This window comes from Tetrao urogallus (genome assembly GCF_951394365.1).
Source record: "Tetrao urogallus genome assembly, chromosome: 36".
NCBI classification, from domain to species: Eukaryota; Metazoa; Chordata; class Aves; order Galliformes; family Phasianidae; genus Tetrao; species Tetrao urogallus.
The window spans coordinates 5,165-32,704 of NC_136849.1; the positions used below are offsets into that span (position 1 = coordinate 5,165).

The following is a 27,540-nucleotide window of genomic DNA, read 5'->3' on the forward strand; positions in this document are numbered from 1 at the left end:
TCAGGTGGGGGGCGGAGAGGGGGGCTGAGCCGCGCCGGGGCGGCGCCGCAGGGTCTGCTCTTCTTCCTGGGGAGAGAGGGGATATGGGGGGTCAGCGGGGTGGGGATGGGGGCGATGGGATGGGGACATCAGGATGGCGATTTTGGGATGAGGATTTGGGGATGGGGATAATGGAATGGGGACATCAGGATGGGGATTTGGGGATTTTGGGATGGGGACATCGGGATGGGGGCGATGGGGTGGGGATTTGGGGATGGGGACATCAGGATGGGGGCATCGGGATGGGGGCGATGGGATGGGGATACTGGAATGGGGACCTCAGGATGGGGGCATAGGGATGTGGACATCGGGGTGGGGGTTTTGGGATGGGGATCTCAGGATGGGGACATCGGGATGGGGATTTTGGGATGGGGACATCAGGATGGGGGCATTGGGATGGGGGCCTCAGGATGGGGACATCGGGATGGGAATTTGGGGATGAGGATTTGGGGATGGGAATACTGGAATGGGGACATCAGGATGGGGATTTTGGGATGGGGACATGGGATGGGGATGTTGGGATGAGGATTTTGGGATGGGGAAATCGGGATGGGGATTTTGGGATGGGGACATCAAGATGGGGACATAGGGATGGGGACATTGGGATGGGGATTTTGGGATGGGGATACTGGAATGGGGACAGCAGGATGGGGGCATTGGGATGGGGATTTGGGGATGGGGATACAGGAATGGGGACCTCAGGATGGGGATTTGGGGATGGGGACGTTGGGATGAGGATTTTGGGATGGGGATTTTGGGATTAGGATTTGGGGATTGGGATAATGGAATGGGGACATTGGGATGGGGATTTTGGGATGGGGATTTTGGGATGAGGACATCAAGATGGGGACATAGGGATGGGGACATCGGGATATGGGCGTTGGGATGGGGATTTTGGGATGGGAGTGTTGGGATGGGGATACTGGAATGGGGACATCAGGATGGGGATTTTGGGATGGGGGTTTTGGGATGGGGATATCAGGATAGGGACATTGGGATGAGGATTTTGGGATGGGGATTTTGGGATGCGGATATCAGGATGGGGGTTTTGGGATGGGGACATCAGGATAGGGACGTTGGGATGAGGATTTTGGGATGGGGTCCTCAGGATGGGGGTTTTGGGATGGGGATTTTGGGATGGGGATTTTGGGATGAGGATTTTGGGATGGGGATACTGGAATGGGGACCTCAGGATGGGGATTTGGGGATGGAGACACCAGGATGGACTTTTTGGGGTGGGGGACCTCAGGATGGGGATGTTGGGATGGGGGTTTTGGGATGGAGATTTTGGGATGGGGACCTCAGGATGGGGATTTGGAGAAGGGGATTTTGGGATGCGGATACTGGAATGGGGACCTCAGGATGGGGATTTTGGGATGTGGGTTTTGGGATGGAGATTTTGGAATGGGGGCACCAGGATGGAGAACCCCCAGGAAACCCCATTTCAGGGATCCTCCACAACCTGGGGACAGGACTCGCCCCACGTCCCCCCCACGCGTGGGGTGAGGGCACCATCGGGAGCCCTGAGCCCAGGGTCAGCCCCATTCCGGAGGGTCTCTGCGGCCAGGGCCACTCACAGCCTCTGTCACGCCAGCTCCAGGCCACTCCGTCGGGGCGAACGCCTCCTCCTCGCCCCGCGACAGCTCCGGCCCTTCGTCCTCGTACTCGGTGAGGTAGTCAGACTCCTCTAACGGGAGCAGAAGGGAGGGAAAAAGGGGGGGGTTTAAGGGCCTGAATGCAGCCCTCCCCCCCCCCCTCCCTCAGCCCCAGCCTCTGAGATGGGTGCCCACCGTCCGCGTGTCCATCCGATGGGTAGGGCTTGGCGGGCTCAATGCGGGAGATGATCTCTGCCAGGTCTGTGAAACCAGCACTGGGGTAGGTGAGCACCTATGGGGGGAGAGGAGGGGTCTGTGAGATGTAAACCCCCCCCTCTCCCCCCCCGCCATGGGAGAGAGGGGTGAGGATGGGGGACGTGAGGCGGGTGATGGGGCGGAAGGGGGGCGAGGGGGAGAAAAGGGCGATTTGGGTGTCCCTTGTCCTTGGAAATCCCTTCAATGACCCAACGAGGGACTGGGGTGTCCTTGGGGACCTGGGGAATTTGAATGGCCCAGCAGAAATCTGAGTGATCTTGAGGATCTCAGGTGAGAAGGTTGGATGTCTGGGAGGGCAAGTGAGCATCTCTGGGGGGAACCGGGTGTTCTGAATGTCCCTGGGAGGGCGAAGCGGGGACAGAAGGATGGACCAAGGAAGGGATAAGTGGACGCGACAAGGAGGGGACGGGATGGAGAGGAGTGGCCCGGGGGGGTGGGAGCCCTGGGGCAGGTTCCCCACGCAGCTCCTGTTGCCCACAGCCCCCGGTGCCACCCGACTCACATCCATGCGTTTGCTCTCATAGAAGTCAGCCGAGCGCCGGTCCTTCACCATCTTCTCAATGATGTCACCCCGATTCCAGCCATCGAAGACCAATTTGCCATGCTGGTAACCCACATCCTGTGGGGAGAGAGTGTGGCCACGGCTCATTGGTGGCTCGGGTAAAACGAAGGATGGCTTTGGGAGGCTCGAAGGATGGCCCAGGTACCCAGCTGATGGCCAGAGCATCCCAACCCACGGCAGGGGCAATCCAACCGATGGCAAAGGGCACCCAACTTTTGCCTGGGCACCCAAATAGCGGTTGGGGAACCTTAAATGATGACATGGGGACCACGAACGATGACTCAAATGATGGGCAGGACACGTCAGTGATGGTGTGGACAAGCCTAGGCGATAGCTGTCATCACATGAACGGTCAGCGCACACAAATGATGGCTAGGGCACCCAACTGAAGGCTAAGACATCCCAGTCAGGGGCTGGGGAACACCAAAAACGGCTGGGACGCCCCAAATGACGGCCTGCTGTGCCTTGTTAATGGCTGGGGCACCCAACCCAGTGAGCCGGGCACCGTAACCGACGGGCCGAAACGCCGTCAATGGTGCTTGGGGCACCCAACTCATTGCTGGTTGGTGAAACCTGATGGCGGGACACACAGGTAACGACCTGGGTGCTCAAGAGGTGGCCGGGGCACGCTGTTAACGACCAGGACACCCCAAACGATGGCTGAAGAACCCCACCAACCCACGCCGCACCATTGAATGTCCCAAAGCCACCCCGCCCGCCTCCTCCGCCCCCGACTCACGTAGATCTCATCGAACTTGCCAAAATCCATCGTCTTGAAGCGGTCGATGGGGGGACGGATGTACTCACAGTACGAGCTGGACTTCACCACCTCTAGCTGCCTCACACACGACACGTACGCCAAGCGCGACTGGATCTCCGCCATGTCGGGCACCTGCCAGGACGGGGCGCTCAGCACCCTGCTCTGCCCCCACGGGTGTCTTCATGTACCCTTAATCCTCACCTTGACTTTTTCAGCCCATGGGTTGAGGCGCTTCCAGAGCAGCCACCATCCCGACAGGCTGTCCCCGTAGTTGCACAGGTCTGTCTCGTCCTGGCTGCCCACGTCGATGGCAATCACCGTCTTGGCACCCATGTTGCGAGCGATGTCAGCTGCAGGGAAGGAGGGAGACGGGTTGGCAGGAGCACGGAGCAGGGCAAAGGGCCATTCCCTGCCATGGGCCGGATGGCAAAGTCATGCTGGGGCCAGCGGGGGGACAAGCGATGTCCCAGGGGCGTTGGGTTTGAGGGCTGGTGGGGAGCAGAGCAGCGATGCCCATGGAGGGGGGACGGAGGGATGCAGGCAATTCTGTAAATGTGGAGGAACCCCAAGAAGACAGCGGTGCTGAGGACTCCGGGAGATGATGCAAGGTGGATGGGGATGGGTTGAAAGGGGAGGATGGAGGTGCCCCGGGGGACACTTGGAGCTGGGGACATCGAGAGAGGGTGATGCAGCGGGGAGGAAGCTGGCTTGCATGTGAAGGAGGATGGAGACGCTCCAAAAGGTGCCAAAGACACCGAGAAACATGATTCAGGATGGCTGCATGTAAAGGAGAGTAAAGATGCCCCAGGAGGGCGCCCAGCAGATGATGTAGGACAGAGGGAGGTGGCAAGTGAAGGATGGAGGCGTCCCGGGGAGGACACGTGGTGTCAAAGACACCATGAGGTGCTGGGAAATGCCACACACAGCACGATGGGCATCTGGTGCTGGAGACATCAAGAGGTGTTCAGAAAATAGGTGGCCACGTCTTGTCATATGAAGGACACGGATGCCCCAAGAGGGCACCCAGGGAGTGCTGAGGACACCTAGGGATGATGCAGGAGGATGGAGACGCCCAGGGAAGGCGCACGGTGCCAAGGAGACCAGGAGAGGAGGACGCAAGCTGGATGGAAGTGCAGGAGAGCACCCGGTGCCAAGGACACCAAGAGATGGTGCAACATGGAGGGGTGTTTTTTGTGCGTGGAGGGCGACGAGAGGACACCTATCGCTAAGAGGAGATGCAGGATGAAGGGCTGCACCCCGTATGCCAAGAAACATGAAGGTATCCTTGGAAGCAGAGGCCGACAAGACCCAGTGCAAGATGGATGGGCACCATTTGCACGGGAGCGAGGATGAAGACGCCCCCAAGAGGGCACCCGACACTGAAGACACAAACAGGCAAGTCAGGACTAGGTGGGACGGCCCAAATCCAGCCTGCGTTGCCCCAAAGAGCATTGAAGCCCCATCCTGTGGTGGCCGCGTGGCCCCAACCCAACTGCCCACCGCTTGGGCTGGACCTGGTCACCACAGACGGACGCCTTTCGCACAGGAAGAAGATGCCCCAAGAGGGCAGCCAGCACTGAAAAAACCAACAGGCGACTCAGAACCGAGCTGGACGGCCCAAATCCAGCCTCGACGGGAGCTCGAAGAGCACTGAAGCCCCATCCCCTGGTGGCCGCGTGGCCCCAACCCAACTGCTCTCCACCGGGACCGGAGCCGGTGAGGGCGGTGGGATGCTACTTGCCTGGCAGGTTGTTGATGTAACCCCCGTCCATCAGCAAGTTGCCGTCCTTGGGGTCGCAGAGGGGTGGCAGGTACCCAGATAGGGTCATGCTGGCTCGCACGTACCGCCAGAGCGAGCCTGCGCCGGCGGGGAACAAATGCAGTGAGCACGGCTCGCCCCGCGCCTGCCTGAGCCCCCCAGGGGGCTGCCCTCACCCCTGCCCTTGCCCAGGGATGTCTGCACCCCACGGGGGTCCGGTGGGCACCCATGGGTGGCAGAGGGGCCGTTTGCAAAGCTCCAACTGCAATGGGATACGCGTGATTTTTTTTTTTTTTTGTTGGTTGGTTGGTTGGTTGGTTTTGTTTTTCTTGAGGAAACAAAACAAAACAAAACAAAACAAAAAAGGAGCGTTTCTGGAGGGGAGCCGGTGGCCCCGGGAGAGGGGAGATGCTGACCTGGGACATTGTTAACATAGCAGCCGTCCACGAGGCAGTGGCTGTCCTTGGGGTCGCAGAGCGGAGGCAGGTAGGGGGGATAGGAGGCACTGGCTCGGATGTAACGCCAAAGGCTGCCTGCCAGAGGGAGAGGAACGGTCACGGGCACAGGGGGGGACGGGATGGGCACAGAGCCCCGGGGCTGCTGGTGCCATTTCAGCATCAGGAGAGAGGCGTGGAGGGGTAAAGCGCTCTGTTCACGCCGGGCTGGGGAAGGGTCAGGGCTCGGGAAGGGTTAGGGGCGGTGAGCGGGGATTAGATGGCGTTAGAGGAGAGGCTGGGGAGAGAAAGCCAGGCTGCCTACAAGCCACCGCGTTGGCCCCGTGGACGGCTCAATGTCCCAGGTGAGCTCTGGAACCAGGCAAGGATGAGGGGCAGCCACCGCATCGTCCCCATCACCGCGCAGCCCCCGCCACCGTCAGCTCGTGGCCCCGCGCCGTCCCGACGCACCCAGCGCCACCGCACTGCCACCACCAAACTGCCATCATCGCGATGTCCCCACCGGCAGCACCCCGTCGTCGTGACATCTCCACCACCGTCACCATATTGTCCCCATCCTTCCCTCCCCTTCACCGCCACCACGTTTATTTTCCCCACCACCTCCCCGCGGTGCCCCCGGCAGTTCAGCCCCACACCCCCATGCTGTGAGTGAGGGTTACTGGGGTTAGTGTGGAGCGGAGGTGTTAGGAGATGCGTGCGCTGGGGTGGGTTGCAGCTCTGCATCCCCAGTTGTGTCCCCGTCCCCACGTGGGACATGGGGAATTGCCAGGCTCTGGTGTGGAGCCGAGCTTTGCTGGTCAACCAGCACTGGGACACCACCTCCGTCCAGGTGACAGTGATGTTTTTGGGGTGCCAGTGAAGAGGTAAATTGGTGCCGTAGAGCGTCCCCAGTTCCCTGGGGTGGCTCTTACCATCTGTGTGCACCCGCATGGCTGAGGCTGTGATGTCTGTCGTGACGTTGAAGTAAGGAAGCCAAAGGTCCTGCGGGGACGAGACGAGGTGGGTGACACCGTGAGGACAGTGGCGGCGGGGGTGAGGGGGAGACAGCTGGGACCCCAGATTGGGGTGCAGCCCACCTCGATCTGCTTGTCCTGGAAAACTTTGTTGATGCTGGCGTTGAAGGCTGAGCCCGAAAACATGGAGGTGATGGGGTAGGTGAGGTCCAGGACGGTCGCAAATACCGAATTCATGCGCTGGAAGGGGAGAAGGAGGAGGAGGAGGAAGGAGGAGGGTTAGAAGGAGGCAGAGGGAGAGGAAGAGGAAGAAGTTGAGGAAGGGGAGAAAGAAGGAGGGAGAGGAGGAAAGAGGAGAGAGGAGGAGGAGGAAGTGGAGAAAAGTGGAGGACGAGGAGGAGGAAGGAGAAGATGAAGGAGAAAGAGGAGGAGGAAAGAGAGGAGGAGCAGAAGGAAGAAGAAAGGAAGAAAATTGAGAGAAGGGAGAAGGAAAAGAGGAAGAAGAGGAAGAAAAAGCAGCAGCAGCAGCTGGGGACGGCACCCACCTTGGCCCACTCCCGCGCCCGCTGCTTGGTGCGCACAGCGCTGCGCTCCTCGGCGTACAGCGCGCCGATGAAGGAGCCGATGGAGGTGCCACCAACCATGTCGATGGGGATCCCCGCCTCCTCCATCGCCTTGATCACCCCGATGTGGGAGCAGCCCCTGGGGGAGGAGAGGAGATGGGGCGGGAGAAAGGAAGGGGGATGAGAGGGGTCAGCAGCGTCACGGGTCAGTCGGAGTCGTTTGGGTCGGGAGGATGAAGGATGACGGAGCTCCAACCCCAGCCACACGCAGGGCCACCGACCTCCATGTTTCACAGCAGCCCAGGCTGCCCAGGGCCCCTTCAACGGCCCCGAACGCCTCCAGGGACGGACGGGGCATCGCAGCCCCTCTGTTCAGCCCCTCCCCGCTCTCACAGCACAGCGCTTCCAGCCTCCAGCTGCCCTCCCTCAGCTCCCAGCCGTTCCCCGTCCTGCTGCCGTCTCCCCTTCCCAAGAGCTGACTCCCCTCCTGGCTGCAGGCTCCCTTCGGGCGCTGCAGGCTGCAATGCGCTCGCCCCCAGCTCCTCTTCTCCGTGCTGACCGAGCCCATGCTCGTGGGGGGAGCTGGGACTCTTCACCTGGGACTCTTCGTCACCTGGGACTCTTTCTCCTTTCTTCTCCCTCCTCCTCCTGCTCCTCTCTTTCTCCTCTTTCCTCCTCTCCCTCCTTCTTTCTCCCCTTCCTCAACTTCTTCCCTCTTCCTCCCCCTCTGCCTCCTTCTAATCCTCCTCCTTCCTCCTCCTCCTCTTCCTCCCCCTCCAGCCCAGCTCCCTCAGCCTGTCCTCACAGGGAGCTGCTGCAGCCCCTGATCGTCTTCGTGGCTCCTCCAGCCCTTCCCCAGCAGCTCCCTGTCTTTCTTCAGCCAACCCTTGGCTCCCCCATCCCGCCATACGATGCGCCCACCTGGCTCCTCCACCACCCAGCACGAGGGCGATGGTGTTCCCGGTGAGCCCCCGCGCCAGGCGGGAGAAGTCGCTGTGCCGATCGGCGCTCTTGGCGAACACCTTCTCGTACATCTCTCGCTTGGGGATGGAAAACAAGCGGTGATGATGGCAGCAGAGGCACGGGGACGCTGGGGTTGGGGACGTGGTGGCACCTACCAGCTTGGCGGGGCTGCGTCGGGAGAAGACGCGGCGCGGACACTTGATGTGCAGGTGGCCCGAGCACCAGCTCCGCATGTTGAGCCACTCAACGGTGCGCGATGGGCTGGGACCGTCCTCACGGTGCAGGAGGACCAACTGCTTCAATGCACGCACCGCTGTGTTCTCCAGCATCTGCTCCAGCTGTGGAAAACACCAGCAGCTTGGTCGTGGGTTGTCCGCGTCACATCTGCCCCGTTCTGCATTGGGTTGTCCATGCCATGGCCACCATTTGGCACTGGGTTGTTCCTGCCATGTCCACCCCTTTGGAATTGGGTTGTCTGTGCCATGTCCGTCTCATTTGGCACCGGGTCGCCCCATCATGTCCACCCCATTTATCATTGGGTCGTTCCTACCATGTCCACCCATTTGGAGTTGGGTTGCCCCATTATGTCCACCCCATTTGGCACCGGGTTGCCCCATTCATGTCCACCCCATTTATCACTGGGTTGTTCCTACCATGTCCACCCATTTGGCACTGGGTTCCACACCGTGTCCACCCCATTTCCCATTGTGTTGTTCCTGCCATGCCCACCCCGTTTGGCACTGGGTTTTCCATCCATGTCCACCCATTTGGAATTAGGTTGCCATACCATGTCCACCCATTTGGCATTGGGTTGTTCCTGTCATGTCCACCCCATTTGGCACCGGGTTGCCCCATTCATGGCCATCCCATTTATTATTGGTTGTTCCTACCATGTCCACCCCATTTATCATTGTGGTGTCCATGCCATGTCCACCCCTTTGGCACCAGGTTGTTCTTGCCACGTCCACCCATTTGGCATTGGGTTCCACATCATGTCCACCCCATTTGGCATTGGGTTGTTCCTGCCATGTCCACCCCTTTGGAATTGGGTTGTCTGTGCCATGTCCGTCTCATTTGGCACCGGGTCGCCCCATCATGTCCACCCCATTTATCATTGGGTCGTTCCTACCATGTCCACCCATTTGGAGTTGGGTTGCCCCATTATGTCCACCCCATTTGGCACTGGGTTGCCCCATTCATGTCCACCCCATTTATCATTGGGTTGTTCCTACCATGTCCACCCATTTGGCACTGGGTTCCACACCGTGTCCACCCCATTTCCCATTGTGTTGTTCCTGCCATGCCCACCCCGTTTGGCACTGGGTTTTCCATCCATGTCCACCCATTTGGCACCAGGTTGCCCCATTCATGTCCACCCCATTTATTATTGGGTCGTTCCTACCATGTCCACCCATTTGGCATTGGGTTGCCCCATTCATGGCCATCCCATTTCCCATTGTGTTGTCCATGCCATGTCCACCCCATTTGTCACTAAGTTGTTCCTACCATGTCCACCCCATTTATCATTGGGGTTTTCCACGCCATGCCCACCCCATTTGTCACTGGGTCGTTCCTGCCGTGCCCACCCCGTTTGGCACTGGGTTTTCCATCCATGTCCACCCATTTGGAATTAGGTTGCCATACCATGTCCACCCATTTGGCATTGGGTTGTTCCTGTCATGTCCACCCCATTTGGCACCGGGTTGCCCCATTCATGGCCATCCCATTTATTATTGGTTGTTCCTACCATGTCCACCCCATTTATCATTGTGGTGTCCATGCCATGTCCACCCCTTTGGCACCAGGTTGTTCTTGCCACGTCCACCCATTTGGCATTGGGTTCCACATCATGTCCACCCCATTTGGCATTGGGTTGTTCCTGCCATGTCCACCCCATTTATCATTGGGTTGTTCCTGCCATGTCCACCCCATTTGTCACTAAGTTGTTCCTACCATGTCCACCCCATTTACCACTGGGGTTTTCCATGCCATGCCCACCCCATTTGTTATTGGGTTGTTCCTATCATGTCCACCCATTTGGCACTGGGTTCCACATCATGTCCATCCCATTTCCCACTGTGTTGTCCATGCCATATCCACCCCATTTGGCACTAGGTTGCTCCTGCCACATCCACCCCATTTAGCATTGGGTTCCACATCATGTCCACCCCATTTATCATTGGGTTGTTCCTGCCATGTCCACCCCATTTGTCACTGGGTTGTTCCTACCATGTCCACCCCATTTATCATTGGGGTTTTCCATGCCATGTCCACCCCATTTGTCACTGGGTTGTTCCTGCCATGTCCATCCCATTTGGCACCGGGTTGCCCCATTCATGTCCACCCCATTTATTATTGGTTGTTCCTACCATGTCCACCCCATTTGGCATTGGGTTGCCCCATTCATGGCCATCCCATTTCCCATTGTGTTGTCCATGCCATGTCCACCCCATTTGTCACTGGGTTGTTCCTACCATGTCCACCCCATTTATCATTGGGGTTTTCCACGCCATGCCCACCCCATTTGTCACTGGGTCGTTCCTGCCGTGCCCACCCCGTTTGGCACTGGGTTTTCCATCCATGTCCACCCATTTGGAATTAGGTTGCCATACCATGTCCACCCATTTGGCATTGGGTTGTTCCTGTCATGTCCACCCCATTTGGCACCGGGTTGCCCCATTCATGGCCATCCCATTTATTATTGGTTGTTCCTACCATGTCCACCCCATTTATCATTGTGGTGTCCATGCCATGTCCACCCCTTTGGCACCAGGTTGTTCTTGCCACGTCCACCCATTTGGCATTGGGTTCCACATCATGTCCACCCCATTTGGCATTGGGTTGTTCCTGCCATGTCCACCCCATTTATCATTGGGTTGTTCCTGCCATGTCCACCCCATTTGTCACTAAGTTGTTCCTACCATGTCCACCCCATTTACCACTGGGGTTTTCCATGCCATGCCCACCCCATTTGTTATTGGGTTGTTCCTATCATGTCCACCCATTTGGCACTGGGTTCCACATCATGTCCACCCCATTTCCCACTGTGTTGTCCATGCCATATCCACCCCATTTGGCACTAGGTTGCTCCTGCCACATCCACCCCATTTAGCATTGGGTTCCACATCATGTCCACCCCATTTATCATTGGGTTGTTCCTGCCATGTCCACCCCATTTGTCACTGGGTTGTTCCTACCATGTCCACCCCATTTATCATTGGGGTTTTCCATGCCATGTCCACCCCATTTGTCACTGGGTTGTTCCTACCATGTCCATCCCATTTGGCACCGGGTTGCCCCATTCATGTCCACCCCATTTATTATTGGTTGTTCCTACCATGTCCACCCCATTTATCATTGGGGTGTCCATGCCATATCCACCCCATTTGGCACTAGGTTGCTCCTGCCACATCCACCCCATTTAGCATTGGGTTCCACATCATGTCCACCCCATTTGGCACTGGGTTTTCCATATCATGTCCACCCATCTGGAATTACGTTGCCACACCATGTCCACCCATTTGGCACTGGGCTGTTCCTGCCACGTCCACCCCATTTATCATTGGGGTTTTCCATGCCATGCCCACCCCATTTGTCACTGGGTTGTTCCTGCCATGTCCACCCATTTGGAATTAGGTTGCCACACCATGTCCACTCATTTGGCATTAGGTTTTCCATGCCATGTCCACCCATTTGGCACTGGGTTCCACATCATGTCCACCCCATTTCCAATTGTGTTGTTCCTGCCATGTCCACCCCAGTTATCATTGGGGTTTTCCATGTCATGTCCACCCCATTTGTCACTGGGTTGTTCCTATCATGTCCACCCATTTGGCACTGGGTTCCACATCATGTCCACCCCATTTCCCACTGTGTTGTCCATGCCATATCCACCCCATTTGGCACTAGGTTGCTCCTGCCACATCCACCCCATTTAGCATTGGGTTCCACATCATGTCCACCCCATTTGGCATTGGGTTTTCCATGCCATGTCCATCCATTTATCATTGGGTTCCATATCATGTCCAACCCATTTGGCATTGGGTTTTCCATCCATGTCCACCCATTTGGCACTGGATTGCCCCATCATGTCCACCCCATTGGCATTGGGTTTTTCCTACCACGTCCACCCCATTTCCCACTGTGTTGTCCATGCCGTGTCCACCCCATTTGTCACTGGGTTGCTCCTGCCACATCCACCCCATTTAGCATTGGGTTCCACATCATGTCCACCCCGTTTGGCACTGGGTTTTCCATCCATGTCCACCCATCTGGAATTACGTTGCCACACCATGTCCACCCATTTGGCACTGGGCTGTTCCTACCATGTCCACCCCATTTATCATTGGGGTTTTCCATGCCATGCCCACCCCATTTGTCACTGGGTCGTTCCTGCCATGTCCACCCATTTGGAATTAGGTTGCCACACCATGTCCACTCATTTGGCATTAGGTTTTCCATGCCATGTCCACCCCATTTGTCACTGCGTTATTTCTGCCACGTCCACCCATTTGGCATTGGGTTCCACATCATGTCCACCCCATTTGTCACTGGGTTGTTCCTGCCACATCCACCCATTTGGCATTGGGTTCCACATCATGTCCACCCCGTTTGGCTTTAGGTTTTCCATGCCATGTCCACCCCATTTGTCACTGGGCTGTTCCTACCATATCCACCCCCTTTATCATTGTGTTCCACATCACGTCCACCCCATTTGTCACCGTGCTGCCAGCCCACGTCCACTCGTTTGCTGTTGGGCCGCCCATCTTCGTTACCCACGCAGCACCGCGTTGTCCACGTCACATCTGCTCCGTTTGAAGCTGAGCTGCCCCTGCCACGTCCACCTCCCCGCACATCCCTCACCTCTCCCAGCGCCGGCTCCTGGTCCCCCAGCCCTACGATGAGGATGCAGTCTGCCTGCCGGATGCAGCGCACGGTCCACGGCGTCAGAGTGCAGTCAGTCTGGTAGAGCACGATGCGATGGATGTCCTCCTGCTGGGCCAGCCAGCCTGACAGACGATACTCGTGGATGCTAACGGGATGGAGGAGAACGATGGCACGGCGCTGGGGCACCGGTGATGCCCCTCCTGCTGACAGTTACCTGTCCAGTGCCGAGGAGCCGAGTCGGGCACGGATGATGTCGCTGGTGAGGACCAGCGTGGGACCTGGGGGAGGTGGGGATGTCATCAACCACAGCGTCACGTGGCTGTGGTCACCACCAAACCACAGTTGTCACTGTTTGTGCGGCCGCCACAACGCTATAGGGCTCTGGGCATCAGCTTGACATGGTTGCCATCATCTGTGGCCACCAAGCATGCCGTGGGGCTCCAGTCACCACCAAGCCACTGTCAACACCATCACGTGGCCACCATGAAGCCACCTGGTAGCCATCACCACCATAACTGCGTGGTCACTGCCGCGCCACGAGGATTCCCCTCGCCACTATTGCCACCATTGCATGGCCACCGCAATGCCTTGGGCTTCCAGTCACCACGAGCCACGACCACTGGCATCTCACGGGGCTGTGGTCACAGCTGTGCCACGGTCACAACCGAGACAGAGAACCACGGCCACCTCTACTCCATGGCCTCCACTGAGCGGTGAGGCTGCGGTCACCACCATGCCGCAGTCACCATCACCTCATGATGGCCGCAGTCACCGCCACGCCATCACTCACCGATGGCATTCAGTGCGTGCTTGAGCTCCAAGGTGAAGGCAGCCGTGGGCACGTCGTCACACACCGGCAGCACCGCCACCGTTGACAGGTTGCTGGTGGGGTTGGTGGGCTCCGAGCTGGAGGCCATGCCCAAACCAGAGCCTGCAAGAAGAGAAGATGCCTCAGAGGTGTGGTGTGGTGCCTCACAGAAGGGCAGCCCCTCGTCACCTTGTCCTCGTTGTCCCCTTGGAGACCCACCTGCGAAGGGGCCGCGGAGCTGCTGGAGGTTTCCCAAGATCTTTTGGCTCAGGAGGTGGATGAGACGGGTGACAACCTGTGGGACAGCCATCAGGACAGGTCGCTGAGCCAGAGACATGACAGCACCCAAAAACGCACACGGGACGCCCTTCTGGTCTTGCTCCGTGGTGCTGACACGACTCCCACAGCTCCTCAGGGATCTCAGAGAACATCCCCAAAGGGCGCTGATCTTTCTCCCCCACCAGCCTTAACCATTACTTTAATTCCTTAAGATGGATTTAACGAGCATCAGAGCCATGAGCCGGGATGTCGGATGAGCTCCTTCCCCAAAGAAGGATGTGCAGACCCCGGGACGAGCATCACCAACACGGCTGGTCTCCAGACTGCAGCAGGATCGAGCCGTGGACACCACCAAACCACGGCCGTTGCCACCAACAATGCAGAACCATCATCACCTCCACCCCACGGCCACCGCTGCCATCACCACCGCACCGTTACCACCTTCACACTGCAGTCACCTACGCGCCTCTGCTGTGCTGCAGCATCTCTCCAACCTCTAAAATATCCTAAATTTCGACATCGGTGAGGCATCGCGGCTTTACACGGCTCAGTCCTTCCCCATTTCGGGTTGAGATCCATCCCAGTAACCCAAGCAACTGCGGGGATGCAGTCGGGACTCCCAGCACAACCCAGTTTTCTCCCAGAGCAGGGCAAGATTTCGGCTGTACCTGAGGGTACCGACGCTTGATGTTGTTCAAGGTGCCTTCGGGCAGCTTGGCCAGCTCCGTGTCCCGCACTGCGTGCACCGTGGTGGCACGGGGCTGCCGGGTGAGCGCTTCCACCTGGAGATGACGGCACGTAGATCAGACGAAACACCGAGACGCCGCGTCCCAGCCCCGGCCCAGCAGGGCTCTCACCACGCCGATCAGATCCCCGCGGCCGTATTCCCCAATCAGCTCCTTTTTGCCGCTGCCCTTCTGGATGACGGAGCGGAGCCGCCCGTTGAGCGCGATGTAGGTGCAGTCCGACTTGTCACCCTGCCTGGGGACACCGAAGGGGACGTCAGCCCCCCCGGGGTGGGATCCTCATCGAGCCACAAGTGTGGGTCACCCACCTGTAGAGAGCCCGGCCGGCTTCCACCGCCATCCAATCGATGGCGAAGTCCATTTGGCGCACGAAGGGCGACATGCGGGTGACCACGGTGTGGGCGACGCTCAGCACCACGCTGGGCTGCTCCCGCATGATCCTACGGACCGACAGCAGCTGGGGGATGCGGCGGCGACCCCAGCAAGTGCCACCATAGGCGCTGAGCCCCGTCGCCCTATCGATGCAAAACGCTGCCCCAAATCCCTCCCCCCTGCTCTTCATCGGCACTCACTCGTAGAAGTCCGACTTGGAGATCTTGAGGAAGGTGCAGTCGCGGTTGGCCTTGATGGTGAAGATGAGGGGCTCCCCGGTGAGCACGGCCAGCTGCCCCACCATCTCCCCGGGCTGCGTCAGGAAGAGGCAGACGTCCTCGGCCTTGTCGATCATCCTCTGGTAGACGTGCAGGCAGCCCCACAGCACGAAGTGGAGGCTCACGTCCTGCCAGAACAGCGCCCCATCAGCCAGGACTCACAGGGCAGAGGCAGGAGGAGCAGCGCCCCATGGAAACACGGGGCAAGGGGAGCAAGGCGCTGCACCATTCCCCCAAAACCCAGACCTACTTGGTCCCCTTGACGGGCAATAACTGTCCCAGCTTTGGCGTGATGAAGCAAGACGCGGTTGTTGAGAAGAGAAGGGTCCTGGGAGAAAGAAGGCTGTCACACCAGGTGATGGGGGCCATGAAAAAGCCATGGAGGGCCACCACAAGGTGATTGGGACCACAAAAAAATCCATGTGGGGCCACCATGAGGTGATAGGAGACATGAAAAAGCCGTAGGGGGCCGCCATGAGGTGAAGGGGCCATGGAAAAGCTATAGGGGACCACTATGAGATTATGGGAACCATAAAAAATCCATATGGGGCCACCACGAGATGACTGGGACCACAAAAAATCCACGTGGGGCCACTATAAGATGAAAGGGACTGTGAAAAAGCTGTAGGGGCCACCACAAGGTGATAGGGGCCATGAAAAAGCTATAGGGGGCCACCGTGAGATGATGGGAACCAGAAAAAATCCATGTGGGGCCACCATGAGGTGAAAGGGACCATGAAAAAGCTATAGGGGGCCACCGTGAGATGATGGGAACCATACAAAATCCATGTGGGGCCACCATGAGATGAAGAAGCCATGAAAAAGCCATGGAGGGCCACCACAAGGTGATAGGGGCAATGAAAAAGCTATAGGGGCCACCATGAGATGATGGGGGCCATGAAAAATCCACATGGGGCCACCATGAGGTGATGGGGGCCATGAAAAAGCCATAGGAAGCCACAATGAGATGATGGGAACCATAAAAAATCCATATGGGGCCACCAATAGATGATTGGGACCACAAAAAATCCATGTGGGGCACCATGAGGTGAAGGGGCCATGAAAAAGCCATAGGAAGCCACCATGAGATGATGGGGGCCATGAAAAAGCCATATGGGGCCACCAAGAGGTGATGGGGGCCATGAAAAGCAATATGGGGCCACCATGAGGTGATGGGGACCATGAAAAAGCCATAGGAAGCCACCATGAGATGATGGGAACCATAAAAAATCCATATGGGCCCACCATGAGATGATTGGGACCACAAAAAATCCATGTGGGGCCACCATGAGGTGAAGGGGCCATGAAAAAGGCACAGGAAGCCACCATGAGGTGATGGGGGCCATGAAAAAACCACATGGGGCCACCATGAGGTGATACAAGCCGTGAAAAAGCCGTAGGGGGCCACCATGAGGTGAAGAGGCCATGAAAAAGCCATGGAAGGCCACCACATGGTGGTAGGAGCCATGGAAAAGAAATAGGAGGTCACCATCACCATGAGATGATGGGAACCATAAAAAGTCCATATAGAGCCACCACAAGATGATGGGGACCACAAAAAATCCATGTGGGGCCACCATGAGGTGAAGGGGCCATGAAAAAGCCATAGGGGGCCACCATGAGATGATGGGGCTATGGAAAAGCCATAGGGGGCCACTGTGAGATGATGGGAACCATTAAAAAATCCATGTGGGGTCACCATGACATGAAGAGGCCATGAAAAAGCCATAGGAAGCCACGATGAGATGATTGGGAACTGTAAAAAATCAATATTGGGCCACCATGAGGTGATTGGGACCACAAAAAATCCATGTGGGGCCATTGTGAGGTGATAGGGGCCATGAAAAAGCCATAGGAGGTCACCATGAGATGATGGGAACCGTAAAAAATTCATATGGAGCCACCACGAGATGATGGGAGCCATGAAAAGCAATATGGGGCCACCATGAGGTGATGGGGACCATGAAAAAGCCACAGGAAGCCACCATGAGATGATGGGAACCATAAAAAATCCATATGGGGCCACCATGAGATGATTGGGACCACAGAAAATCCATGTGGGGCCACCATGAGGTGAAGGGGCCATGAAAAAGGCACAGGAAGCCACCATGAGGTGATGGGGGCCATGGAAAAGCAATAGGGGGCCACCATGAGATGATGGGGGCCATGAAAAAACCATATGGGGCCATCATGAGGTGATGGGGGCCATGGAAAAGACATAGGGGGCCGCCATGAGACAATGGGAACTGTAAAAAATCCATATGGAGCGACCAAGAGGTGAAGGGGCCATGAAAAAGTCATAGGGGGCCACCACAAGGTGATAGGGGCCATGAAAAAGCTATAGGAGGTCACCATGAGATGATGGGAACCGTAAAAAATCCATATGGGGCCACCGTGAGATGATGGGGGCCATGGAAAAGCCATATGGGGCCACCACAAGGTGATAGGAGCCATGAAAAAGCCATAGGAAGCCACGATGAGATGATGGGAACCATAAAAAATCCATGTGGGGCCATTGTGAGGTGATTGGGACCACAAAAAATCCATGTGGGGCCACCATGAGGTGAAGGGGCCGTGAAAAAGGCACAGGAAGCCACCATGAGGTGATGGGGGCAATGGAAAAGCTATAGGGGGCCACCATGAGATGACGGGGGCCATGAAAAAACCATATGGGGCCATCATGAGGTGATGGGGGCCATGGAAAAGATATAGGGGGCCGCCATGAGACGATGGGAACTGTAAAAAATCCATATGGGGCAACCAAGAGGTGAAGGGGCCATGAAAAAGTCATAGGGGGCCACCAGAAGGTGATAGGGGCTATGAAAAAGCTATAGGAGGTCACCATGAGATGATAGGAACGGTAAAAAAATCCATATTGGCGCCACCATGAGATGATTGGGACCACAAAAAATCCATGTGGCCATTATAGGGTGATTGGGGCCATGAAAAAGCCATATAGGGCCACCACGAGATGATGGGGGCCATGCAAAGCTACATGGGGCCACCTTGAGGTGATGGGGGCCATGGAAAAGCCATATGGGGCCACCACAAGGTGATAGGAGCCATGAAAAAGCCATAGGAAGCCACGATGAGATGATGGAAACCATAAAAAATCCATATGGGGCCACCATGAGGTGATGGGGGCCATGAAAAATCCATGTGGGGCCATTGTGAGGTGATAGGGACCATGAAAAAAGCATAGGGGGCCACCATGAGATGATGGGGGCCATGGAAAAGCCATATGGGGCCACCATGAGGTGATGGGGCCACGAAAAAGCCATAGGAAGGCCACCATCAGGTGAAGGCGGCCATGGAAAAGCTATAGGAGCCACCACGAGATGATGGGGGCCATGAAAAAGCCATTGGGGCCACCTTGAGGTGATGGGGGCCATGAAAAAGGCACAGGAAGCCACCATGAGATGATGGGAACCATAAAAAATCCACGTGGGGCCATTGTGAGGTGAAGGGGCCATGAAAAAGGCACAGGGGGCCACCATGAGGTGATGGGGGCCATGAAAAAGCCATATGGGGCCACTACGACATGATGATGGCCATGGAAAAGCTATAGGAGCCACCACAAGGTGATAGGAGCCATGAAAAAGCCATAGGAAGCCACGATAAGATGATGGGAACCATAAAAAATCCATGTGGGGCCATTGTGAGGTGATTGGGACCACAAAAAATCCATGTGGGGCCACCATGAGGTGAAGGGGCCATGAAAAAGGCACAGGAAGCCACCATGAGGTGATGGGGGCAATGGAAAAGACATAGGGGGCCACCATGAGACGATGGGAACTGTAAAAAATCCATATGGGGCAACCAAGAGGTGAAGGGGCCATGAAAAAGTCATAGGGGGCCACCAGAAGGTGATAGGGGCTATGAAAAAGCTATAGGAGGTCACCATGAGATGATGGGAACCGTAAAAAATCCATATTGGGGCCACCATGAGATGATTGGGACCACAAAAAATCCATGTGGCCATTATAGGGTGATTGGGGCCATGAAAAAGCCATATAGGGCCACCACGAGATGATGGGGGCCATGCAAAGCTACATGGGGCCACCTTGAGGTGATGGGGGCCATGGAAAAGCCATATGGGGCCACCACAAGGTGATAGGAGCCATGAAAAAGCCATAGGAAGCCACGATGAGATGATGGAAACCATAAAAAATCCATATGGGGCCACCATGAGGTGATGGGGGCCATGAAAAATCCATGTGGGGCCATTGTGAGGTGATAGGGACCATGAAAAAGGCATAGGGGGCCACCATGAGGTGATGGGATCATGAAAAAGCCATTGGGGCCACCACGAGATGATGGGGGCCATGAAAAGCTATATGGGGCCACCTTGAGGTGATGGGAGCCATGAAAAAGCCATAGGAAACCACCATGAGATGATGGGAACCATAAAAAATCCATATGGGGCCATTGTGAGGTGATAGGGGCCATGAAAAAGGCATAGGGGGCCACCATGAGATGATGGGGGCCATGGAAAAGCCATAGGAAGCCACAATGAGATGATGGGAACCATAAAAAATCCATATGGGGCCACCATGAGGTGAAGGGGCCATGGAAAAGCCATAGGAAGCCACTATGAGATGATGGGAACTGTAAAAAATCCATATGGGGCCACCACGAGATGATTGGGACCACAAAAAATCCATGTGGGGCCATTGTGAGGTGATAGGGGCAATGAAAAAGGCATAGGGAGCCACCATGAGATGATGGGGGCCATGAAAAGCTATATGGGGCCACCATGAGGTGATGGGGTCATGAACAAGCCATAGGAAACCACCATGAGATGATGGGAACCATAAAAAATCCATATGGGGCCATTGTGAGGTGATAGGGGCCGTGAAAAAGGCATAGGGGGCCACCATGAGATGATGGGGCCACAAAAAAGCCATGGAGGGCCACCATGAGGTGATGGGGGCCATGGAAAAGCCATAGGAAGCCACAATGAGATGATGGGAACCATAAAAAATCCATATGGGGCCACCATGAGGTGATGGGGGCCATGGAAAAGCTATAGGGGGCCACCATGAGATGATGGGGGCCATTAAAAAAACCATATGGGGCCACCATGAGGTGACAGAAGCCGTGAAAAAGCCGTAGGGGGCCACCATGAGGTGAAGAGGCCATGAAAAAGCCATGGAGGGCCACCACAAGGTGATAGGGGCCATGAAAAAGCTATAGCGGCCACCATGAGATGATGGGAACCGTAAAAAACCCATATGGGGCCACCACAAGATGATGGGGGCCATGGAAAAGCTATAGGGGCCACCACAAGGTGATAGGAGCCATGAAAAAGGCATAGGAAGCCACCATGAGATGATGGGAACCATAAAAAATCCACATGGGGCCACCACACGGTGACGGGCACCATGAAAAAGCCATAGAGGCCACCACAACAGGGTCCACAAGACACTGGGGACCACCGTGGGGCAACAGACCCACCAAGAGGCCGCGGGGGACCACCACAAAGTCCCAGGGACCACCACCAGAAGGGAGCACCACGAGGTGACCCCAAAGCACCCCGAGGCCCCCAGGATCTCCCTCGGTGAGCTCACCTCCACCTTCATGAGTTTGACCAACTCTTGCTTGGCTGCCTCGAAGATGGAGGTGGTTTGGCGACCCTGGTAAGGCTCGAAGGGACAATCCGCCACGGCTGGGTCGTCCTCGCAGCTGTACCTGTAGACGCCCGACGGCTGCTCCTCCACCGTCACCGACTTGCGTTCCTTGGGCTCGTGTGAGATGGACTGTGAGGACGAGGGGACGGATCCAGTGTTGGAGTCGGGGGGTGGAAAGGGATGGAGGGGGGGGGGTTTGGGGGCGCAGTCCTACCCGAGAGAAGGCAGCCAGGGGGCTGCTGCTGTCCTCCTGCAGCGACACTGAGATGCGGCCGCGCTCGTAGGCCATGTCGAAGTCGGAGCGGGGACCCTTCTGGATGCCTGTGTCCCACCGGGGAGGGGGCAGGGGGGTCACCAGCAGCATGAGGTGGGCGAAAATGGGGTGGGAGAAGTGGGGGGAGGCGTGCATGAGGCCAAGGATGGGGGGAATGCGTGACGCAGAGGGGATGCGCAACCCCACGGAGGATGGAAAAGCCTATGGGGGAATGCACGACCCCAGGGAAGGTGGGCAGCCCCATAGAGGGGGCACAATCCCTTGGAGGGATGTGTGACCCTACAGAGGTTATATGGCCACAGGGGGGGATGTGTGACCTTACAGAGGTTACATGGTCATAGGGGGGACGTGTGACCCTATGGAGGATGCATGGTCATAGGGGAGGATGTGTGACCCTATAGAGGTTTTATGGTCATAGGGGGGGATGTGTGACCCTATAGAGGTTACATGGTCATAGAGGGGGATGTGTGACCCTATGGAGGATGCAAGGCCCTGGTGGGAGGGGGTGTGTGACCCTATAGGGGTTACATGGTCATAGGGGGGGATGTGTGACCCTATGGAGGTTACATGGTCACAGGGGGGGGATGTGTGACCCTATAGAGGTTATATGGCCATAGGGGGGGATGTGTGACCCTATGGAAGATGCACAACCCTCAGCAGGTGACACAGTACCCTGGGGGGTGACGCACAAGACTGAGGGACCCCCTCTTTCCTCCCAGCCCCCACCCACCAGAGATATCCACCGGCATGGAGATGCAGCGGCTCAGCAGCGGTGGTGCAGAGGCATCCAGAACTCCAGCTTTCAGCGGCTCAACTGCAGGGACAGACAGCTGTGAGCCCCCTCCTGCTGCAGGGCGAGGGCCGGGGGGGGTCCAGACCCTTACTCAGCTCCGTTGGTCTCTCCCTGCCCTCCTCAGCAGCGCCGAGACCCCGCTTGCCATGGCGGACTGGGCTGGTGCGGGTGGCGAGGTTGGGCTGTGGGAAGAGCCTCAGCGGCTGCATCTCCTGCGAGGGGACAAGGTGACAGTGGAGAGAGCCAGGGAAGAGCCAGGACTCTTTTGCCCCCGCAGTGGGGGATTTTCAGCCCTCCCTTCCCATGCTCACGTGGCTGAAAAGCTCGTTGGTCAGCCCCAGGTAATTGTGCAGAGCCAGGAAGGTGACGCGCTGCAAGCGCACCATGATGATCTGCGGGGACAAGGAGGTGCGTCACTGTCCCCTGCTCGTCCCCGGTGACATCCCAGCGGGGTCGGGCTCACCTGCACCACCCGCACCAGGCTCTCAGGGTATTTCTCAAAGACAGCTGAAAAGGCTTCAACTGGTAAACGCAGAACTGTAGAATCCTCCGCCGCCCGCGCGCACACCGTGCGGTACGGCCGCTGGTGGCCCTAGGGGACAGCAGGGGTGGCGGTGTCACTGCTGTCCTGGCAATGACTCCTGGCTGGGAGTGGGGACAGAGGGACATTCGCAGGGTCAGGGTGGTGTGGTTTGGGAATGGTGTTGGTTGGGTTTGGGGATGGCTGTGGTCGGTATTGGCTTAAGGGATGGCCAGGGTTGGGTTTGGGGATGGCTGCTGTTGCGTTTGGAGATGGGCACGGTTGGGTTTAGAAAAGGCTGTGGCTGGGAATGGGAAGGTTTGGGGTTGGCCATGGTTGGGTTTGGAAGGGGATGGGGGTGGGCAAGGTTGGATTTGGGTTAGAGAATGGCCATGGTTGGGATTGGGTTTGGGGACGGCCAAGGTTGGGTTTGGGGACGGCCAAGTCTGGGTTTGGTTTTGGGGATGGCCAAGGTTGGGTTTGGAGATGGCCACAGTTGGGTTTGGGGACGGCCAAGTCTGGGTTTGGGTTTGGGGATGGCCATGGTTGGGTTTGGAAGGATTTGGGCAAGGCCATGGTTGGATTTGGAAGGGTTTGGATTTGGAAGGGTTCGGATTTGTAAGGGTTTGGGGATGGCCAAGGTTGGGTTTGGGTTAGAGGATGGTCATAGCTGGGTATGGGTTAGGGGAGGGCCTTGGTTGGGTTTGGAAGGTTTGGGGATGGGCAAGGTCGGATTTGTAAGGGTTTGGGGATGGCCGTGGTTGGTTTTAGAAGGGTATAGAGATGGCCATGTTTGGGTTTGGGTTAGGGGATGGCCTTGGTTGGGTTTGGAAGGGTTTGGGGATAGGCAAGGTTGGATTTGGGTTTGGGGATGGCTGTGGTTGAGATTGGGTTTGGGGATGGCCATGGTTGGATTTGGGTTTGGGGATGGTCACTGTTGGATTTGGGAATGGCAAAGTCTGGGTTTCGGTTTGGGGGTGGCCATGGTTGGGTTTGGAAGGATTTGGGCATGGTCATGGTTAGATTTGGGAGGGTTTGGGTTTGGAAGGGTTTGTGGATGGCCAAGGTTGGGTTTGGGTTAGAGGATTGTCATGGCTGGGTATGGGTTAGGGGAGGGCCTTGGTTGGGTTTGGAAGGGTTTGGGGATGGGCAAGGTTGGATTTGGGTTTGGGGATGGCCATGGTTGGGTTTGAGGATGGCCATGGTTGGATTTGGGTTTGGGGATGGCCGTGGTTGGGTTTGGGGATGGCCATGGTTGGATTTGGGTTTGGGGATGGCCGTGGTTGGATTTGGGTTTGGGGATGGTTACTGTTGGGTTTGGGGATGGCAAAGTCTGGGTTTGGGTTTGGGGGTGGCCATGGTTGAGTTTGGAAGGATTTGGGCATGGCCATGGTTAGATTTGGGAGGGTTTGGGTTTGGAAGGGTTTGCGGATGGCCAAGGTTGGATTTAGGTTAGAGGATGGTCATGGCTGGGTATGGGTTAGGGGAGGGCCTTGGTTGGGTTTGGAAGGGTTTGGGGGTGGCCATGGTTGGATTTGGGTTTGGGGATGGCCGTGGTTGGGTTTGGGGATGGCCATGGTTGGATTTGGGTTTGGGGATGGCAAAGTCTGGGTTTGGGTTTAGGGATGGCCATGGTTGTGTTTGTCTGGATTTGTAAGGATTTGGGTATGGCCATGGTTGGATTTGGAAGGGTTTGGGTTTGGAAGGGTTTGCAGATGGCCAAGGTTGGGTTTGGGATAGAGAATGGTCATGGGTGGGTATGGGTTAGGGGAGGGCCTTGGTTGGGTTTGGAAGGTTTGGGGATGGGCAAGGTTGGGTTTGGGGATGCCCATGTTTGGGTTGGGGGTGGCCATGGTTGGATTTGGAAGACTTTGAGGATGGCCGTGGTTGGGTTTGGGTTTGGGGACGGCCAAGGTTGGGTTTGGGTTTGGGGATGGCCTTAGTTGGGTCTGGAAGGGTTTGGGGATGGGCAAGGTTGTGTTTGGGTTTGGGAATGGCCATATTTGGGATTAGGTTTGGGGATGGCCAAGGTTTGGTTTGGGTTTGGGGATGGCCTTAGTTGGGTTTGGAAAGGTTTGGGGATGGGCAAGGTTGGGTTTGGGTTTGGGGATGGCCATGTCTGGGTTTGGAAGGGTTTAGAAATGGCCATGTTTGGGCTTGGGTTAGGGGATGGCCTTGGTTGGGTTTGGGTTAGAGAATGGCTGTGGTTGGATTTCGGTTTGGGGATGGTCACTGTTGGGTTTGGGGATGGCAAAGTCTGGGTTTCGGTTTGGGGGTGGCCATGGTTGGGTTTGGAAGGGTTTGGGTTTGGAAGGTTTGCGGATGGCCAAGGTTGGGTTTGGGTTAGAGGATGGTCATGGGTGGGTATGGGTTAGGGGAGGGCATTGGTTGGGTTTGGAAGGGTTTAGAGATGGCCATGTTTGGGTTGAGGGATGGCCATGGTTGGATTTGGATGGGTTTGGGGAAGGCCGTGGTTGGGTTTGGGTTAGAGAATGGCCATGGTTGGGTTTGGGTTTGGGGACGGCCAAGGTTGCGTTTGGGTTTGGGGATGGCCTTGGTTGGGTTTGGAAGGGTTTGGGGATGGCCGTGGTTGGGTTTGGGTTAGAGAATGGCCATGGTTGGGTTTGGGTTTGGGGACGGACAAGGTTGGGTTTGTAGGGGCTTAGAGATGGTTGGGTTTGGAAGGGTCTGGGGACGGCCATGGTTGCGTTTGGGTTTGGAGATGGCCATGTTTGGGTTAGGGGATGACCACGGTTGGGTTTGGAAGGGTTTGGGGATGGCCACGATCAGGCTTAGGATTCTTGTGGACAGCCACAATCAGTTTTAGGCGTTCCTGGGGACCACCACAACTGCTGGGGACAGTTCTGTGACGGTCTGGGGACAGCTGAGGCGCCGGTACCGTGATGACATCGAGGATGCTGAGCAGGCTGTGCACGCTGTCTCCAGGAAACACCTCTTTCATCACTGTCTCCTTCCCATCCTGCGCAGCACAAATCCTTCTGCTCTTCACAGCCCCATCTCCGTGGTGCCCCCATCCCATCCCTTGTCCCCACAGTGTCCCCATCCTGTCCCCGTTCCCGCACCGGCTCGGTGAGGAGCAGCTCCAGTTTGCCGTCCTGCAGCACGTAGATGCTGGTGTCAGGCTGCCCGGGTCTGAACACATAATCCCCTTGTTGACACTGCTGGAAAACCATGTGCTTGCAGAGCTCCAGAAACAGCGGCTTCTCAAAGTGTCCCAGCACCCTGCGGGGATGGGGACAGCAGGTGACACAGCGCTGATGGCCGCCGCACCAAAATGCCACCTCGCATCCCGTTGCTATAGCAACAGCGGAGGCAGAGCGCGAAGCATCCGTGATCCAGCTCCCAAAAAGAAGCTTTGAGCGGATGGATCACGACCAGCTTTAGGGTTGGGGGACGGCGGGGGGACGGAACGTGAATCCAGGGGGGTTGTGAGACTCACCGGACGTTTTTGAGCATGTAAAGCACCTCGGAGGGGAGGTGGGAATTGGCCACGTCGAATTCGGTCAGGTCAGCTTCCAGCACCGAGGGAGGGGGTTCCTTCAGCTGCAACGTGGGCAGCTCCTTCTGGATCCGCAGGAACCTGAGGGGACAGCGAGGTGATGCCAGGATCTGCCACCACCGCCACCGCCACCAAGCAGAGGATCCTCACTTTTTGGCAATGTTGAGCATTTTGAGTTTTTTCTTCATGCGGGGCCGCGAGGTGCTGGAAATGGTGGTGTCCACCAGCGAGGAGGTGGACTGGGAGACCTGGGGGGGGGGGGAGAGGGAGGTGTGACGTCAAGCTGCAGTGACATCGGGGAGCGTCACCCCGTGGTGCCACGAGGGAGGTGCCACCCCCGGCGTCACCTTGCGCATGATCTTGCGCCCGTAGAACAGCATCTTGTCCCTCTTCCGGAAGCGGTATTTGGGCGTCTCCTGTGCGGGCACCTCTGGAAAGCGGGGAGGGGACAGCGCTGTCACCGCACGTGCCACCCTCTTTGTCACCCAATCTTCCACGGGGGAAACCGAGGTGTCTCCGTGTCACCCTCCCCCTCCCCCCCAGTGTCACTCACTCTTAAGGCGCAGCCGCCGGACCAGCAGCACGACGCCAATTGCAAAGAGGATGGTGAAGAGGCTGAGGCTGAGCATCGCCCACAGCACCTGGAGAGGAAGATGAGGTCCCCATGTCACCTCCCACGGCGCTGCCACCCCGATGGCGTGAAGGGACAGCGGCCCTCGGGGTGTGGGGCAGCCCCACAGCGGTGCTCAGCAGCAGGACCGCACCCCCCAAAAGCGTGGGGACAAGTTTGCATCCCTTGGAGCACGGGGACGAGTCGGTGTCCCCTTAGCTGTGCTTGGGGACGTTGCCCATGACGGTGTGGTGACATGCTGGTGTCCCCTGGGGCGTGAGGACAACTTTGTGTGCCCTTAGGGGTACTCAGCACCAGGGTTCAGGCCGTGTCCCTGCATTATGGTGGCAACTTTATCACCTTCGGTTGCCTCGGCAGCAGCAAGAACTGAAACTTGCAGACTGTGGGGACACGTGTGCGTCCCTCTGAGCCATGCTTAGGGACATCATCCCTAAGGGACAACTCTGTGCCCTTGGAGGGGACTCACCGTGCTGGTGGAGAGCTGCTCCTTGGTAAAGAGCTCAGACAAAGTGGCCATCAGGGACGCATCCTGCGGGGACAAGAGGCTGAGCTGCAGGGTTGGGGACGTGGGGTGGTGGCTGTCACCTCATGGGGACGTCCCTTACCTCCGCCTCCTCCTGTGGCTCCAATGCACTCTGCCCCATGTCCGCCGAGGGGCTTCGCCCATGCAGAAATCTACCAAAAAATGGGGAAATCATGAAAATACTGTGGAGTTTGCAGCTCGGATGGGACACAGAAGGGACACCAGGGAATGGTGACAGCGCGGGGTCGAAGTGAGGTTGGGGTTGGCTTTTTTAACCCAGTGGGATGCATAGGTGACCCCAGAGCGTCCCCTGGGTGTCCTCGAGGTGGGGACACCTGCAGACAGGGTGAATTT

General features: G+C 57.1%; 1 protein-coding gene across 1 annotated transcript; it reads right to left on the bottom strand.

The window, feature by feature from the left end:
• Positions 1–27,307, bottom strand: PNPLA6 (patatin like domain 6, lysophospholipase; the record flags this gene model as incomplete). The annotated part of the gene is made up of 36 exons (XM_079547960.1): positions 1–66; positions 1,617–1,726; positions 1,830–1,926; positions 2,413–2,529; positions 3,212–3,364; positions 3,434–3,582; positions 4,974–5,090; positions 5,408–5,524; positions 6,358–6,427; positions 6,523–6,639; positions 6,945–7,101; positions 7,884–8,002; positions 8,081–8,263; positions 12,789–12,957; positions 13,027–13,090; positions 13,603–13,743; positions 13,840–13,915; positions 14,568–14,681; positions 14,757–14,880; positions 14,954–15,085; positions 15,218–15,423; positions 15,546–15,623; positions 20,866–21,054; positions 21,140–21,246; positions 21,930–22,013; positions 22,084–22,204; positions 22,304–22,384; positions 22,456–22,584; positions 25,412–25,492; positions 25,596–25,755; positions 25,973–26,113; positions 26,183–26,280; positions 26,380–26,462; positions 26,586–26,673; positions 27,130–27,192; positions 27,269–27,307. 36 exons carry the CDS (start codon positions 27,305–27,307, stop codon positions 1–3), a joined length of 4,140 nt encoding a protein of 1,379 aa, XP_079404086.1.
• Positions 27,308–27,540: the final 233 nt, after the last annotated feature.